This window comes from Lathamus discolor, chromosome 3 (assembly GCF_037157495.1).
Source record: "Lathamus discolor isolate bLatDis1 chromosome 3, bLatDis1.hap1, whole genome shotgun sequence".
NCBI classification, from domain to species: domain Eukaryota; kingdom Metazoa; phylum Chordata; class Aves; order Psittaciformes; family Psittacidae; genus Lathamus; species Lathamus discolor.
The window spans coordinates 29,310,290-29,327,211 of NC_088886.1; the positions used below are offsets into that span (position 1 = coordinate 29,310,290).

The 16,922-nt window shown below is 61.5% G+C and overlaps 3 protein-coding genes across 3 annotated transcripts; 2 read left to right on the plus strand and 1 right to left on the minus strand.

Moving 5' to 3' along the window:
* The first annotated feature begins 976 nt into the window (after window positions 1-976).
* LOC136010895 (intestinal-type alkaline phosphatase-like) lies at window positions 977-4,303 on the plus strand. Its single transcript, XM_065672624.1, has 12 exons — window positions 977-1,060; window positions 1,640-1,756; window positions 1,916-2,031; window positions 2,105-2,279; window positions 2,372-2,544; window positions 2,618-2,752; window positions 2,832-2,901; window positions 3,016-3,149; window position 3,215; window positions 3,263-3,454; window positions 3,597-3,713; window positions 3,932-4,303. The coding sequence occupies exons 1-12, from the start codon at window positions 988-990 to the stop codon at window positions 4,222-4,224; spliced, it is 1,596 nt and encodes a 531-aa protein (XP_065528696.1). The 5' UTR covers window positions 977-987; the 3' UTR covers window positions 4,225-4,303.
* A 718-nt stretch (window positions 4,304-5,021) lies between these two features.
* Window positions 5,022-8,292, plus strand: LOC136010896 (intestinal-type alkaline phosphatase-like). Its single transcript, XM_065672625.1, has 11 exons — window positions 5,022-5,091; window positions 5,624-5,740; window positions 5,856-5,971; window positions 6,184-6,358; window positions 6,505-6,677; window positions 6,769-6,903; window positions 6,993-7,065; window positions 7,151-7,285; window positions 7,401-7,592; window positions 7,729-7,839; window positions 7,926-8,292. Exons 1-11 carry the CDS (start codon window positions 5,022-5,024, stop codon window positions 8,186-8,188), a joined length of 1,560 nt encoding a protein of 519 aa, XP_065528697.1. The 3' UTR covers window positions 8,189-8,292.
* A 181-nt stretch (window positions 8,293-8,473) lies between these two features.
* Window positions 8,474-16,889, minus strand: ECEL1 (endothelin converting enzyme like 1). The gene is made up of 17 exons (XM_065674369.1): window positions 16,146-16,889; window positions 14,294-14,362; window positions 14,024-14,134; window positions 13,394-13,486; window positions 13,055-13,179; window positions 12,451-12,673; window positions 12,216-12,314; window positions 12,042-12,116; window positions 11,513-11,616; window positions 11,259-11,317; window positions 11,047-11,098; window positions 10,874-10,941; window positions 10,657-10,781; window positions 10,329-10,394; window positions 10,041-10,136; window positions 9,425-9,501; window positions 8,474-9,185 (listed from the first exon to the last, which is right to left on the minus strand). Exons 1-17 carry the CDS (start codon window positions 16,887-16,889, stop codon window positions 9,086-9,088), a joined length of 2,286 nt encoding a protein of 761 aa, XP_065530441.1. The 3' UTR covers window positions 8,474-9,085.
* Between the last annotated feature and the right edge of the window lie 33 nt (window positions 16,890-16,922).

Below are 16,922 nucleotides of genomic sequence, written 5' to 3' on the forward strand. Positions count from 1 at the left end.
GATGCTCCACTTCATCACCCTGCAGGGTTGGGCAGCCATGAGCAGCGGCTGGTGGAGGGATGATGTCTGGAGTGAAGGAGTGGATCCACCGTGCAGGCAGGGAGGGGGGCCTGCTTTACTCTACCTCATCAGTGGTGACAGATGTGGCCCTGGCACAGTCACGTCTGCCCTTTGCAGGAGCCAGGAGCTAGCCAAACCCGGGCTGCCCAGCTCAGTTTGGGGATCAGACCCTGGGATGGGTCAGGACTGGGTACAACACGTTCTCCAGGAGCTGGCAAACAGTGAAACCATCAGGGTCACCTGCGGTCCCCAGGGCTTGTGCTGCTGGTGGCATCCTTCCAGATGGCCTGGTGCAACCACACATGAATGTCACCTTCCAAGGTGGGAGCTGGGGAGAGCAGCCTGTTCCTCCTGCTCCTCACTGGGTGCTGGTGACATGTGGCTATTCGCTGCCCACAGCAGTTACCTGGCTGTGCAGATGAGCTGGCACAGGCTACCCCACTGTGCCCTGTGTGTTGGGCACTGGTCCCAGAGCCTGACAGGCAGTGTGGGACTGTGTCCCCTGGGAGACAGGACCTGAGGACACTGACACCAAAGGCAAGATATCCCCCTCCTTGGAAACAAGGCCAATCCAGCCTGGCCCAGCTCAGCCTGTCTGCAAAAACAGCACTTTGCCCTGCACCCTCCCTGCCGCTCCCTGGGGTCCTGCAGGCAGCCGCCCCATGGGAGGTGGGGGCCACTGGGTGCTCTGGTCCCCAGGGAAGGGCTGGAGGTCCTCCCTCACTGGTGGGGGGCAGGGATGGCCCCAGGGGGGCTGGGGGCATTGGGAGGGCCCTGGGCAGGGCTGAGAGATAGTCCCTGAATGTTATCAGCCGATCGTCTCACCTGTGGAGGGGCCCGCCTGTGGGACAGGAAAGAGCCATAAAGGGCTGTGTCCCCCCGCCCTGGATGCAGGCAGCATTCCAGGAGAGAGCTGGGGTGGGCAGCATGGGGTGGCCGCTCTTCCCTGGAGCCTGCCTTCTTCTCTGCCTCCTCGCCCGGCTCGCTGCTGCAACTTCAGGTGACAGGGGACATGGGAAAAGGGGGCACGAGCCCTTGGTGGGGGGCACTGGGGCTGGCATCACTTCCCTGGGGACTCTCTTACCTCCTATGGGGATACAAGCGACTGCAAACCCTCCTGGGCATCTCAGGGTGGTTTGAGACCCCCAACCTTTGAACGGGCTTGTTGAGTCCCCACCAAAGCACGCCCTGCCCCTGTTCCCCTAGCCCCGCTGCCCTCTTGCCCCTGGCAGGCTTGGGATCAAGTGTCTCAATAGCCACAACTGGCTGCGGCTGCTCAGACGTTGCACTTGCTGCAGGGGGCTGATGCCTCAGTCAGCCCTTGGGCTGAAAGGCACAGGGAACTTTCCTGCCAAATTCTGCTTAGTTTCCCCCTCTGCAGATGGGCTCTGGGCAATGCTGAGCTTGCCAAAGACCAGGCTGATCCCCGGGGGGCTCCTGGACCCTCTGAGGCCTCCATAGAGGCAGATGAATTCACCTTAGGTAGAGATTCCCACCCTGGTCCCAGGTGGGGATGCCCCTGGGGATCCTCAGGCTGCCAAGTGCCTCTGCACATCCCCAGCTCTGCTCTTGCCTCCAGATGCCGAGAAGACCCCAGGCTACTGGAATGAAGGGGCCAGGAGGAGACTGAAGTCGGCACTGGCATTGCAGCCAGTGGCACAGCGGGCCAGAAACATTATCCTCTTCATGGGTGATGGTGAGTCCCCCAGGTTCCAGCCAGGCAGGGGACATGGCTGGTGAGAAGGCAGGGCTGGTGCAGGTCCTCTCCTCCCCAGCTGGTACAGGGCAATGCCAGAGGAGGCCAGGACTGTCCCAGGCCCCATGTGCTTACCACCCCACACTGTGGTTCCTGCAGGCATGGGGCTGTCAACCATGTCGGCGGCTCGGATCTACAAGGGGCAGCTGGCTGGTGGCTCAGGCGAGGAGAACATCTTGGCCATGGAGGCCTTTCCCCACCTGGCCCTGGCCAAGGTGAGTGGGGCAGCACTGGGGGCATCACTGGTGCCCCCTGTACAAAGCCCCAATGTCCCCTGCTTGCTTCCAGACCTACACCATTGATCGGCAGGTGCCCGATAGTGCTGGCACAGGCACAGCCTACCTCTGTGGGGTGAAGGCCAATGCCAAGACGCTGGGGCTGAGTGGGGCAGCTGTCTACGGCAAATGCCGCAGTACCTTTGGCAATGAGGTGGACTCGGTCCTGCACCGGGCCAGGCTGGAAGGTAGGAGCAGCAGGCAGCCCAGCAAGGAGAGCCTGGCATGGCATGGCCATCCCAGGGCTGGACAGGCTCTTTCGTAAACGCCCACACTGCAGGCAAGTCGGTGGGCATCGTGACGACCACGCGGGTGCAGCACGCGTCCCCAGGGGCAGCGTATGCCCACTCGGCCAGCCGGAGCTGGTACGCTGATGCCGACATGCCCAAGGAGGCATTGCGGGATGGCTGCAAGGACATCGCCTACCAGCTGGTGCACAACACAGACATCAACGTGAGTCGAGGAGCGGGCATTGGAGGGAGGGGACATGGGGGACATTGAGAGGGTCTGCTGAGCTCCCCAGCAGGTGATCCTGGGTGGCGGGCGGATGTACATGACCCCCAAGTGGACCGCAGACCCGGAGTACCCAGAGGACCCAGCTCAGAATGGCACCAGGAAGGATGGCCTCGACTTGATTGCCAGGTGGCTGAATGCCAAGCAGGTACCACAGCAGTGTGGATGGGACAAGGTGCCGGGCATGCTGCATGTGCTGTTGGCACTGGCTCTGTTCTCACTGGCAGGGTGCCCGCTACGTCTGGGACAAGAAGGGCATGGATGCAGTCAAGGATGACTCCGTAAGCCACCTGATGGGTAAGAGCATCACTGCGTGCACCACCAGCAATCTCTCCTCCTCCTTGCTCTGGGGTTGCTGGTGAGAGCACAAAGCAGCCCCATCACAGATGTCCCTACACCCTGCTTCCCCAGGCCTCTTCGAGCCCAAGGACATGAAGTATGAGCTAAACCGCAACACCTCCACGGACCCCTCCATTGTGGAGATGACAGAGAAGGCCATTCGCATCCTGCGCAGGAACCCCAAAGGGTTTTTCCTCTTTGTGGAAGTTGAGTAGCTCCAGCTGAGCAGTGTGGCTGAGGCTGGGGTGGGATGTGAGTCTTTGGAGCACAGGGTGTCTCAAGGGACCAGGAAGAGGGTGATGGCCATTTCCCTGTGCAGGTGGCAGGATTGACCACGGCCACCACAGCGGCCGGGCCAAGCAGGCACTGATGGAAGCCGTCATGCTGGACCAGGCAGTGGCACGCGCAGGCGAGCTCACCTCGCCCTCTGACACCTTGACTGTGGTGACAGCTGATCACTCCCATGTCTTCACCTTCGGGGGCAACACGCTGCGTGGCACCTCCATCTTTGGTGGGTCTCGGGGAGGGGTGGTGAGCATCCCTGCTCCCATCTCCCTCTTTTACTCCCACCGAAGGCTGAGCCAGCTGAGATGGGGAGCTGGGGAGAGGTACCTGGCTGGGACAGGGGGTGACAGTGTCTTTCCCTGTGCCAGGGCTGGCCCCCAAGAAAGCCAAGGACAAGCAAGCCTACACCAGCATTCTCTATGGCAACGGTCCTGGCTACAGCATCCGCAACGGGGGGCGCCCGTCCCCCAGCCTCCGCGCTGCAGGTAGGAATCTGCTGTGGATGGGATGGGATGGGGTCACAAAGTGGCTGATGGCAGCATCCCACAGGCATGGCCACTGGAGCTGCATGGGGTCCCTGTGTACCGTGTCGTTCAGGAGTCACTTGGGCATGAGTTGCCCCAGTGCTGGGTTAATGGGAGCTGTTGCCCATCCCTGAGATGGGTAGGAGAGCCTGCTGCCCCCAGCCCCATTTCTCCTGCAGAGGACAAGGACTACAGGCAGCAGGCAGCTGTGCCCCTGGAGGTGGAGACCCACAGCGGGGAGGACGTGGTGGTGCTGGCCAAGGGCCCCATGGCCCACCTCTTCCACGGGGTGCAGGAGCAGCACTATATCGCCCATGCCATGGCCTATGCCGCCTGTCTTGAGCCCTACACCACTGAGCCTGGATGCAGCACAGCCCGCAGGGCCTCCCGTGGCACCCTGTGTGCACCACAGCCCCTGCTCGCCCTCCTGGCCCTCTGTGTGGCTGCCCACGTGGTGGGGGGCTCAGAGTGAGACACCCCCAGCCAAGCCCTACTTCAGCCCTGGCTGCCTGCCCCCTCCCCTCGCTGTGCCATCAAGGGTCTTGGCAGCTGGGTCGCTACTGGGGCCAGGATCAAGGAATGCAATAAAACACAGTTGTTTGACTCCATTTGCAGTGCAAGGATTTGCAGCAGCGGTCACCTCTTCAGGCATTGCCCCATACCTCTGTTTCCCCAGGTGGTGATGGCTCCTAGTTCTTCCCCTGGGACCAGCACTGAAAGCACTGGGGTAAAGGGGGTGATGAAATGAGCATGAGAGGAGGCCATGTTGCCCCCCAGTTTTATCAGGCTGGGGCACAGTACGCAAGTGTTGGTACCTTCCTGCAAGGGTTGAACAAGGAGCAGGGTTTTAGTCCACATCCATGGATTTATTGCACAAGTGCTGGGCTTGGTGCAGGAGTGACCCCAGGTGCTCCCAATACCCTTGTTGCCCCAGGTCCAATGCTCAGCGCTGCCTGTGACACCCTGGTCCAGGGCATCCACGTGCCTGGCACCACAGCACTGTAGGCTGGGCAGGCAGTGATGCCTGCCAGGCACAGCCCATCCTCTTGCCCCTGCATCTGTTTGTGCCCCAAGTCCGTCTGTACCCCAGCAGCACCATGGAGGCGCCAGCAGCCCAGCCCATGGCCTTTGTGCTGGATGCCTGGCACTGGGCTATCAGAGATGCCGAGCACCACACACCCTGCAAGGGCTGATTCTGGTCCAAAGTCCCTCCCCAGATCTGCTAGAAATGCAGACACTGCCAGTCCTGCTGGGCTACCGGATCTCACCATGCAGCTGCCGGCACTCCTCATTCTCTGCCTGGGCCTTCAGGCAGAGCTCAGCACTGCTGTCATCCCAGGTGGGGACAAGGATGGGGACGTGCACCTGGCTGGCTGTAGCAGGGCACCCGGCAGGGCACCAGCCTGGCTGGTCACAGGGAGGGTCTGGGGAGGACAGCAGGCACTTCCCAGCCCTGCAATGGTTAATGGGTTTACCCCTGCTTTTCTGGGGTACTTGGACCAGCTTTTCCCTGTGGGATCAGGTTTCTGCATGTTTCTGGGCTGGAAGGGTCTGGGGAAAGTGGCTGCAGCATCCCCCCCTTGCTATGGATTTGGCCCCACCCCACCTGCCAGATAACTGTCCATTGTGTCCATTTTTACTGCCCTCCTTTCCTGCCCCAGGATCTCTGGGCCAGGCAATGGGTGCAAGCCCACATGGTCTCCCCCCACCCCAAACAACACCCTGAGCTACTCGATCCGTGCTAGAGGAGGTCTCAGCATGCAGATGCCCAGGGAACAAGTACCCAATGGATGTGGGTACCTGAGGGATGCAGGAGTCACAGGGATGGAGGTGCTGGTGAACTGGGGCTAACAGGTGCTGCCCTGTCCCAGTGGAGGAGGAGGATCCAGCCTTCTGGAACAGGCAGGCAGCCGCAGCCATTGAGGCCTCCTTCAAGCTGCAGCCCAGGGTAACCGAAGCCAAAAACCTTATCATCTTCCTTGGAGATGGTGAGTCCCACTGGCACACCCAGCAGAGAGACTGGCACGGACAGTACCCCACGGAACGGGATGTGGGGAGGGAACCTGGTCCAGAGGGTGACTGGGACCCTCTCTTCTCACCCAGGATTTGGGGTCCCCTCCATCACGGCCACCCGCATTCTAAATGGGCAGCAGCAGGGGAAGCTGGGCCCTGAGACCCCCCTTGCCCTGGATTCTTTCCCCTATGTGGCTCTCTCCAAGGTAAACTCCCACCATACTGGGCATGGGGCCAGGGTGATGTCGGTGGGGCTGCTGGCACAGATGCACATATGGGGTGCACAGGGTCCCTGCCCATCCTGCACTTGTCCTTAGGCAAGCAAAGGAGTGTGACGTGGGGTGTTGGGAGGGGGACAGCCCGCTGGGTGCTTCTGCCAACTGTCTCCTGCTCTGAGCCTGGCATGTGTCCTTGGCAGACGTACAGTGTGGACCGGATTGTCCCTGACAGCGCATCGACTTCCACAGCCTACCTCTGTGGGGTGAAGGGCAACTACCACACAGCAGGAGTGAGCGCAGCCGCCCGCCTCTCGCAGTGCAACACCACAGCAGGCAATGAGGTGGTCTCGGTGTTGGAGCGAGCCCGCAAAGCCGGTAACAGGGGGTGCAGAGCCAGGAGGGACCCCACTGGGGACCAGGGCTGTCACACCAGGGGCTGCTGCATCATGAGCATCCCAGGGCTTGGTGGTGGGGGATACCATGTCAACCCTCCTGGGGCCTGATGTGTGCGGGGGCTGCAGGGAAGGCTGTGGGCATCGTGACAACATCACGGGTGCAGCACGCATCGCCCTCGGGGGCCTATGCCCATGTGGTGGACCGCAACTGGTACGCGGATGTCAGCATACCCGAGGAGGCCCGTCTCCAAGGCTGCAAGGACATCGCCTGGCAGCTGGTCCACAACGTTGACATCAATGTGAGTGCCTGTGCATGGGAGGCAAGGAGCAGTGGTAGATCCACCCCCCCCGGCACTGCCACTAATACTACATCCATTTCATCCCCGCCAGGTTATCATGGGGGGTGGTCGGATATACATGACCCCTGCAGGGACACCGGACCCCGAATATCCTGCCTATGAAACAGAGAATGGGATACGGGAGGATGGGAAAAACCTTATCGACATGTGGCTGGAGGCACGGCCGGTGTGTGAAGCAGCAGGGACAGTCCTCTGCCCATCATCCCCAGGCATGGGGTCCAGCACCCGCTAACCCTCTGTGGGATTTGTCCACAGGGTGCCCGCTATGTCTGGAACAGGACAGAGATGCTGGCTGCGGCTGCTGACCCCAGCGTGACTTATTTGATGGGTAACAAATATCCTATATGCCAGGATCTGACAGCTACCGGGATGCATGCAGGCATTGAGACCGTCCCCAATGTGTCCCCTCCCAGGTCTCTTTGAACCCATGGATATGAAGTATGACCTGGTGCGTAACACCACCCTGGACCCATCGCTCACTGAAATGACAGAGGCTGCCATCACCATCCTGAGCAGAAATCCCAAAGGCTTCTACCTCTTTGTGGAAGGTAAGTTCTTACCTAGGGCAGGCAAGAGGTGGGGGGGGTCCCACATCCCTGAATAGGGTTAGGAGTGTGGGGTGCTACCATTAGTCCCCACCCCACCTTGGATGCCCATCTGCAGGTGGCAGGATCGACCATGGCCACCACGAAGGTGCAGCCCAGAAGGCGCTGACGGATGGGATTGCATTTGACCGGGCCATCGACCGGGCGGGCGCCCTGACAGACGAGGCGGACACCCTCACGGTGGTCACCGCTGACCACTCACACGTCTTCAGCTTTGGTGGCTACGCCCTGCGTGGTGCCTCCATCTTCGGTAGGGTTCTGCCCAGCCACCAAAAGTGGGGCACAGCCCTATGGCAGGCGCTGCCAGCTCTGGGACACCCTGGCTGCAGCTGGAGGGATGATATGGGTGTTTCTTGGCAGATTACCCACTATTGCCCTCTCCCCAGGTCTGGCTCCAAGCAAAGCTGCTGACAATAAGAGCTACACAGCCATCCTCTATGGGAACGGGCCAGGCTACCTGGGTGCAGTTCGGCCCGACGTGAATGAATCCACAGCCAGTGAGGGCACAGGGAGCATGGTCGGGTGGTGGGATAGGGCTGTGGGCCACTGCTACCCCCCTCACTCCCTCCTTTCCCCTCCCCAGATGAATTTGACTACATGCAGCAGGCGGCCGTGCCCCTCAAGTCGGAATCCCATGGTGGTGAGGATGTGGCCATCCTGGCCAAGGGTCCCATGGCCCACCTCTTCCACGGGGTGCAGGAGCAGACCTATGTGGCCCACGCCATGGCTTACGCTGCCTGCCTTGAACCCTATGTCGACTGCCACCAGCGGAACTCTGCCACTGGAGCCCACACCACTTTGCTGGCCCTGCTCCTCCCCACCCTCCTCCTGCCCCTCTTCCACTGACCCCACAGCTCTGCATTCCCCCCTCCCCACTGCTGCAGCACCCACAGGTTGATGGTGACTTTTTGGAGTATCCCTGATCTGGACATGGCAGTCATGAGGCATCATATCCAGGAATAGGGGGGCCCTACACCACCTGCACAGGGTGCTGAGTGTTTAATAAACATGGAATGCGATGCTACTGAGACAGCTGTGTTAGTGGTGTGTGGGTCCCCATGCTGTGCAGCAGGGCTGGGGGTGCTGCCCACTGCTGCCCGTCCCCTCTCCACGGCCTCTTGCACCCGCCTGGCATATCCAGTGCTTTATTGACCAGAAACAGCAGCAAAAAATACAGCAGGCGTTCATGTCCCCGCGCTCCGGGGCTGGCATCACCCGGCCACAAGCTCTGCCCACCCACTGGCAGGGCTGCTGCGGGAACAGGAAGGAGCTGGCACGGGGGGTGCCTGAGAGGGCACCAAGCAGGGGGAGGCTTCAGTGTGGGGTAGTCCCACAATGTGTCTGGTTCACTCTCCCTGCTTTGACTGGTGCTGGGCTGGATGTGGCAGGGCTGGGTGAAGGATTTGGGATGGGTGGACAGAAGAGGGGTACACAGGAGTGTGGGCATTCCCTCCTTCCTCCGTGGGGACTCAGGACCCCCACAGTGTGCAGGGCACGGGGGTAGGAAGGGGATGGGCAAGGGGCAGCTGCATCCGCACAAGAGCTCATGCTCACCCAAATGTCCCCACCCCTCTGTCAGGTGCCTATCTTTGGAGGGAGAGGATGACCCTCCATGTCACCCAGTGGTGCCCGCTTTGCCTGGAGAGTAGGAGGAGGAGGTGGGCAGAGGTGTGGAGCAGGCAGAGGGTGGCACTGCAGCAGGGATGGGGATGGGGGATGCCAGCCTGTGAGGGGGGATCGGCCTCACCACACTGAGCACTTGTGCGCCGGGTTCATGGGCGAGTTTTTGGGGCAGTGGAAAACACGTCCAAACTCCTCAAACTGAGAGACACTGCCCAGGACCCTGCCGGGAGAGGAGGCAACACAAAGCTGGGCACACCGTGCCCCCCGCCACTGCCATGGACCCCGGTTGGGCACCTGCTCAGCCCAGCAGCACCCATCCCCTTGCCCAGGTATGCCTACCCAAAGCCTGCTGGTGCCAGCACCCCAAAGGGTGCCCACTCTACTTTGCATGGCACCACCAGCTACGGGGAAGGTTGGCACCCACCATTATCCCCCCTCCAGTTTGGGGCCAACCAGTACCTGTAATGCTCTGGGGCATGTTTGTCTGTCAGCACCTGCAGGTAGATGGACTGGGATCGCCGCTTGATGCACCAGTTCTGCAGGGGAGAAAGTTCCCACTGGTGAGCCGGATGCGGCATCCTGGGTTCCGGCACTCACCGGGGCACAGATGCCCTTCTGGCTGCTGGGATACTGGGGCAGCTATGTCCTGGTTGTGCTTGTTATTGTAGGGTCTCCTGGGAGCCTGTGCATGTGGTATAGATGCACTGGGAGAGCATGGAGGCATGATTGTTACTGTAGGGTCTCCTGGGATTGTGAACTGCCTGGCTGCAGGGTCTCCTAGAAGCTTGGAATCATATGCATTTGTTACTGTGGGGTCTCTGGAGGTGATGGGTAGGCCATGTGTTTATTATTGCAGGGTCCGCAGGAGCAGTGGGGCAATGCAGGGTGATCCTTGCAGGGCTGAGCTCTACACCCTGAGCCCAGGACCTGCTGATGGAGCTGAGCCCAACTCCTGACCATGGGCACCAGGTCCCTCGGGGCTCTCGCCCTGTCCCTTGGGGCCACTGGCCACACACAAGGTGGCACCCCCCAGCTGCCCCAGTACATGCCACATGTGGGAAGGGCAGGGGCTCACCTGGGCAAAGGCAATGAAGAAGAGCTGGTCGTGTGTGTATTTCAGGTGGTGCAGGGGGTGCTCTGGGCCGTGCTCCCGCACCCACTTCTGGTAAGCCTGAAGAACAGAGGGTGGCCCTCAGCATGGCCTGGGCACCCCCTTCCCCAGACCTGCCCTGAATCGCCCCTATGCAAACCTCCCAGCAACCAGAAAGCCAGATCGTGCCCACTCCCTGCTGCAGTGGCGATGCCATCAGCAGCCACAGCATGGCCCTGCTGGGGCCATGACACCCCGTGAGGGGACACTTACGTAGTAGGCGAGTTTGAGCCCCCCCATGTCAGCAATGTTCTCCCCCAGTGTGTGTTTGCCATTCACCTGCCAAGAGAGACGATGGGGTAAGCAGAGATACCCCCCACTCCAGGCATCCCCCCCATCCCCACCCTGACACCAGGACTGTGCCTCAGTCGCTCCCAGCCGGTGTCCCCAGGAATTTCCCAGCTGAGGTGTGACAAGTGGCAGGGTCTCAGGACAGAGCCATGCTCTCTTGCAGGCACCCAGCCCCAGCGATGGAGCAGCAGGGACCCACCATGGGGCAGCGTGTGCCAGGGCATTGCCCGGTGGGCAAGGGAGGTCTCACCCGCTGGTTGTAGACAGTGAAGTTGTCGTAGAGGTTCACGATGCACTGCGCCTTCTTCAGGAACTTGCTGTACGACCGCTCTGTCCACCAGTGCACCAGGTTCCCGTGCCGGTCATACTGACCCCCTGCCGAGGCAGCCACCACCACCGGTAACCCCAAGGGACCCAGGTGTCCTGCCTGCCCCCATCCCGCATGGCATGAGGTGGGGGGTGCTCACCCCAGTCATCGTAGCCATGGGTCAGCTCGTGCCCGATGATGGTGCCGATCCCACCATAGTTCAGTGACCTATCGTGCAGGGGGCAGAGGTGAAAGGGTGAAGTGCTGGCAGGGATGGCAGTGACCCCATCCCCTGCCCTGGCACCCCCAGCCATGCTCCAGCCCCACACTCACTGCGGGAACTCAGGGTCGTAGAGGGTGGGCTGCAGGATGCCAGCAGGGAACACTGGGGACACAGGAGACCATTGCAGTTGCAGGTACCCTGCCCTGTACCCACCCACAGCATCACCCGGTGCCAGGGGCTCCTGCACCATGCCCACCACCCCAGGCCCTCCCCAAACTCCGCAGCCTGGGGGGTGATCCCGGGGAGCTGGGCAATGTCTCACCCATCTGGTTCTTGTTGGGCAGGTAATACGCATTCAGCGCCTGGGGAGGCAGCAGCCACCTGCAAGGAGAGACAGCGATGCCAGGCTAGAGGGGACCCGATGGGGACGGAAATGCCACCCCCTTGATCAGCTCAGGCACGGGGGGTATTCCTGGCTTGCCATGTGCCCTCCTGCCTATACCCTGTGGGGTACAACCGGGCATAGGGACCAACCACGCTGTGCCCTCATGCTTTCCAAGGCAAGGGAATACTCACGCGGACTTGTCCACCTCCTGCCGGATCTTCTTCACCGAGAGCCTGATGCCGAAGGCAATGCTGTTGAGGATGTTCTTGAAGTAGGTCTTCTCATCCACGTCAAACTGGGGAACACAGCCATATCAGGAGGAATGCCAGCCCCAAGGGTGTGGGAGCAGGGGACAGAGGACGTAGGGTTGTGGCCATGAGTTGGATGTGGCTGGATGAGTATGTCCTCGTGTCCCATGCTGTGTGCCCCCATGGTCAACTGCATCTCCGCCAACTCAATGGGGCTCCTGGGCTGTGCTGGTGTCCCTTGCTGAGGACAGAGCTGAGCTCTGGGGAGTGTGGTGTGGAGAAGGAGACATCATCCCAGACCCCAGGGACAGTATGGCACTGCCTGAGTGCCTGCGGCCATGCTAGTGGTGGGCAAAATCAGCTACCAGGAGATGGCTTGTTTGGGGTTGGCATCCTGGTCTCCACAGACCCTGAGGCAGATGTGGGGAACATCCCCTCCCTCCACATGCCCATGTCCCCTCATGACCCTTGCCTCATACTCCTTGTCGATGGCCTCTGGTTTCAGCAGGAAATCAGGGTACCCGATCATCACCATCATGTACCGGAGCTGTGGGCGAAGCGAGTGAGGGGCAGTCAAGGCCCCCATGCCACGTGCCCCTGGGCCGTGGTGGCGGCAAAGGCACACGGCCATGCTGGGGGCTGCTACCTTGGCTCTGGCTGCTCGCCGTGTTTCCTCATCCATCCAGTCCAGCTCATCCAGGCGCTGATCCAGGATGTATTTAATGTCCTCCACCAGCTGCTGTACCTATAGAGGGTCACCACAGGCACTGGCACAGTGTCCTCACTGCCCATCACCCCACCAGACAGCCCTTGGTAGGTAGGGCTTGGCAAGGTGACAGGAGGGATGTGGTGGCTTTGTACCCACAGGCAGTATCGCCTACCTTGGCTTTGCTGGCGGAGGAGAAGTGCTCCTCGACAAAAAGGGCACCCAGGGCCATGCCAAAGTGCTTGTTAGCCTGGCTCAGGCAGATCTTGCCCGGCTCAAGCTGCTTCTCATTGCCCTCCATCTCCTTGGAGAGCTCATGGATGGCGTCACGGAAGGGGGTGGACAGGTGCTCACTCAGCACCACCACGATGCGCCACAGCATGTAGTTGTGAAGAATCCTGGTGATGGGGGGCAAGATCAGGACCCCAGGCACACAGGGAGGGTGGGGAGCATGAACCAGGGTCCAGGCAGGCCATGGAGGTGACCATGGCCTGTGGGGGCAACAGGGACAGGCTGGCACCCTCTCCCTCCCTGCTGTGTGATGGGTCTGGTGACCTCTAGCATGGCAGGTCTCAGCAGGTGGGTGGGCATGACCAGGGTACTCAAGACAGTGACTTCCCCCAGGAGCTTTCTGGGGTCCCCACTGCCAAGCCTGGCCTCCCCAAGATGGGGGTGATGACGACGGCACCAGCCACAGCCACCCTGTGCCCACCTCCGTTGCCAACCCCCTGCCAGGATGGGGAAGGTGCCGGGGCACAGGTGGTGCCAGCCTCCCTCACCTGCTGGGCGTCACGCGGATGAGGTCAGACACCTTGTGCATGTAGTCAGTGGCCAGCAGCACCACCTCCTCCTCCTCAGAGAAGTTGTCATTGAAGATGCGGTCCAGCAAGCGCTTCCACTTGAGCTGCCAGGGCACTGTCAGGGAGGCACAAGGACACACCCCCACCCCCAGGCTTTCCAGCATCCCCTTCCCACCCAGAAAGGTGCAGGGCAGATCCATCATCCTCAAGTGGATTTATTGGGCAGGGGCGGCAGGAAGGGCATGGAGCAGGGGGCAACTGTGGGGCACAGAGCAGATGGGGATATGGGGTGGCAAGCTGGGCACCAGGGGTACTCACTGTGGGGGTGATGCGCTGCAGCTCACCCAGGGTCACTTTGTGGTACATGCTGCTGACATCCCTCCGCACATCATCATACTCAGACACTGTGATCTGCATGGCGTGGGCATGGCTGTCACCATCCCACTGCCTGCCCTGTGGGTGGCACAGGGATGGGGCACAGCTCTGGGACAAGCAGGACTACTGAACTACAGTCCTCCTGACTCCTTGCCCTGGGAACCTTCTGCTGACAGTGGGGCTGGTCATAGGGTCCCCAAGGAGTTTGGGTACCTGAGGACTGAGCACAGGGTTCCCCCACGACCTAGAGTGGGGTCCCAAGAGCTGGGCATGGGTCCCTCAAGGGCATGGAGTGGGTTCACAAGGACTGGACATGAGGACCCCCCAAGGGCTGGAACTCAGGGTTCTTAAGATATTGGGGCTGGGGTCTCTGAGGCTCTGACACAGGGTCCTCAAGAGGCTGTGATACCCAAGTGCCAGGCATGAAGGTCCCCAAGGGCTGGAAATGAAGGTTTCAAAGGGATTGGGATGGGATCCCTTAGGACCATGTGTGGAGATCCCCAGTGATCTGTGACTGGGTGCCCAAGGTCTGGCCAGGGGCACCCCAAGGCCCAAGATGGGCACCCCCCTCACATTGGCAAGGTGCTGCTCCAGCTGCAGGATCTCCTGAGCCTTCTGCTCCACGTGCTCAGCCCCCAGGAGGGTGAGCAACCGCTCCATGAACACCCGGTATGCCGCCAGGATCTGTGCCGAGGGAAGGGATGCTGAGTGACAGCCTGCACTGCCCTGTGGGCACCCCAGCTCCTGGCACTGCTGGCAGTGGGGTGCCCTTTGTTTGCCCCCCAATACTGGGTGCTGGTCCCTCTCCTGTTGTCTCTAGGGCACTGGTATGGCACCCCTCACCTTCTCACTCTCCTCATCTTGCCCCAGGTAGAGGGTCCGTTCGGGCAGAGTTAGCCCATCCTGGTCGATCTGGGAGGGGAGAGATGGGGGCAGAGGGTGAGCTGGGGTGGGCTGTGCTGATCAAGGCACCCCCCACCTTCCCCCATATTGCAGAGTGCCCCCGGTGCCCCAGGACCCCTGGTGGCCCAGGAGTCAGCCCTGGGCATGGACAGGTCCTGCACCCCGGTTTCCCTCCTGCCAGAGGGTGATGGAGCTGCAGCAGGCAGCATGCAACGGGCTGGGAGTGCGGAGCAGAAGGCAGGGCCCTGCTTCGTGGTCCCCCCCTCCCCCTTTCCACACCCAGACACACACACACACACGCACACACGCGCACACACGTGCACACACGCACACACGCACACACGCACACGCGCACACGCGCACACACGTACACACATGCACACACGCACACGCACACACGCGCACACACACGCGCACACACACGCGCACACGCACACGCACACTGCTGGCCTGTAGGCACAGGCGCAGCCTCTAACACATACACACACCTGAACATGCTTGTACATGTGTACACACACATGTATCTGTAACTCCACCCTCATGACACACACCTGTGCATGCTCACCCCACTACGCATGCATCATCTAGTTTAACCTCCCCCCTTAATGCACACACGCAGAGACACACATGCACCCTTCCCTTTTCTCTCTGGCTCACCCCCTGTGTCCCATCCTACCAGCTGTAGCACTGCCCTGCAGGTCCACCGGCACCTCCAGCCTTTCTCCCCTTTCTTTTCCCCCTCCCCATCACAAATCCTCCCCTCTTTGGCTTCCCACAAAGGCACTGCCGCACACACAGTCCTCCCGCACACAGGAAGGACCCTCTCCCGGGCTCCTCACACACCCCATCGCACCCCATCGCACCCCATCGCACACCCGCTCCCAATCACACCCTCCCACACTCCCCCAGCCAAGCCCCGGCACCCTGCCCTGGCTCACACCCATGTCCCCCCGCCCACCCTGGCACACCCCGCGCACACCCGCACCTTTTCCCTGGGACACTCGCTCCCTCTAGTGTACACACCTGCGGCCCGGCCGCGCGGCCCTGCTCGCACACCCCGGCCGGGAGCAGGGCGCCCACCGCCTCACAGGGACCACTGCGCCCCCCGTTCTCCTGCCATCCCAAACACCTCGTCCCCACCGTGCCCACCCTGCGCCATGTCCTACCATGTCCCTGCTGTGCCCACCCGCACTACGGCCCTCCATGCCCATCGCCATGCCTGCCACCACACACCCACAAAAGCAGCCTGACGCTTGCCCAGCCAGCCAAAGCCCACCCACGCCCTGGCTGCACCACAGGTCGAGGGACAGGGGCTGGCAGGAGCAGGGAAGGCTGACAAAGCCATGAAAAAATGCGCTGGCATCTTGTCCCAGTGCTGTGGGGCTGGCAGGCATCCGATCCTTGCCTAGGGTTTGGCCCCTGAGTACCAGTTGGTGGCAGCCAAAACACCAAGGTGGGGGGCTTGGCTACCAGCCATGGTGCCCTCTGGGCTGTCCCCAGCACCCAGCCAGGCAACAGTCTCACTCTGTACATTCCCCTGCCCTTTTCCTCAACCTGCTCCTGGAGGTGCCACTCTCACCCAGGGCAGCCTGACACACGGGTTCCACAGTAGGGAGATGGGGGGTCCCCCAGGGACAGGGGCTGTCGCCAGCCTGGCTGCCTGCTGCTGGCAAGCCCACACAGTGGGCACCTGCCCAGTGCCGTTGCAACAAGAACAGTGACACCAGAGTGGTTTCACGGGAGCAGCGGGGTGGCTGGGGTGGGGACAGCCCGAGGGGCAGGGTGCCCTCACCCGGATGACATAGCGGGAGGTGTTCCTCTCGTCCAGGCTGACAGTGAGGGAGAAGAGCACCGCAGCACTGTAGACCCCCTGCGTCTTGTAGAGCAGCTCATTGATGTCTCCACGGCCCGGAGGGGCATCCCAGCCACCACACTCCCCGATGACCTCCAGCATGGGCCGCGGACCCAGCCGGTCAATCTCAGCTCGGTCCAGGCACGAGCGGAAAAACTCCTTGACCTTCCTCTCGGCCGAGGCGGGGGCTCGGCGCCGCACGGGGCGGCTCAGCAGCGCCTGCAGCTTGGCTTCGTTCTGCTCTGCAATGGCCCCGATGGTGCCATACACCAGCTTGTCCTCCGGGATGCCGTGTCGCCGGAGCCAGCCACCACAGGCAAAGGAATAAAAGTCCTGGCAGGGGTCAATCGTGGCATCCATGTTGGCGCTGAGGAATCGGGATGCCCGTAGGAAGGCCTTCTTCTCCTGGCACCCCTCCAGGCAGTAGCTGTCCCCTTCAGCTGCCAGGTACTTGAGGACTAACATGCACGTCAAGATGACACAGAGCCCTGCAGCGAACACCAGCCCCGAGAGCAGGCAGACCTCCCGGCGGCTCCAGCGCGGCAGCCCCCCACGACGTTTCTTAGCCCCGGTGCCCAGCTGGAGGGTGAAGCCATTGGGCAGGGTGCCACTCTGGTACTTGCTCACGTACTTCACCTCCTGAAACTCATCATAGTGGGCTGTCAACGAGTAGGTCTTCTCCATGGCTGGGGATGGAGCTCCCCTCAGACACCGTGA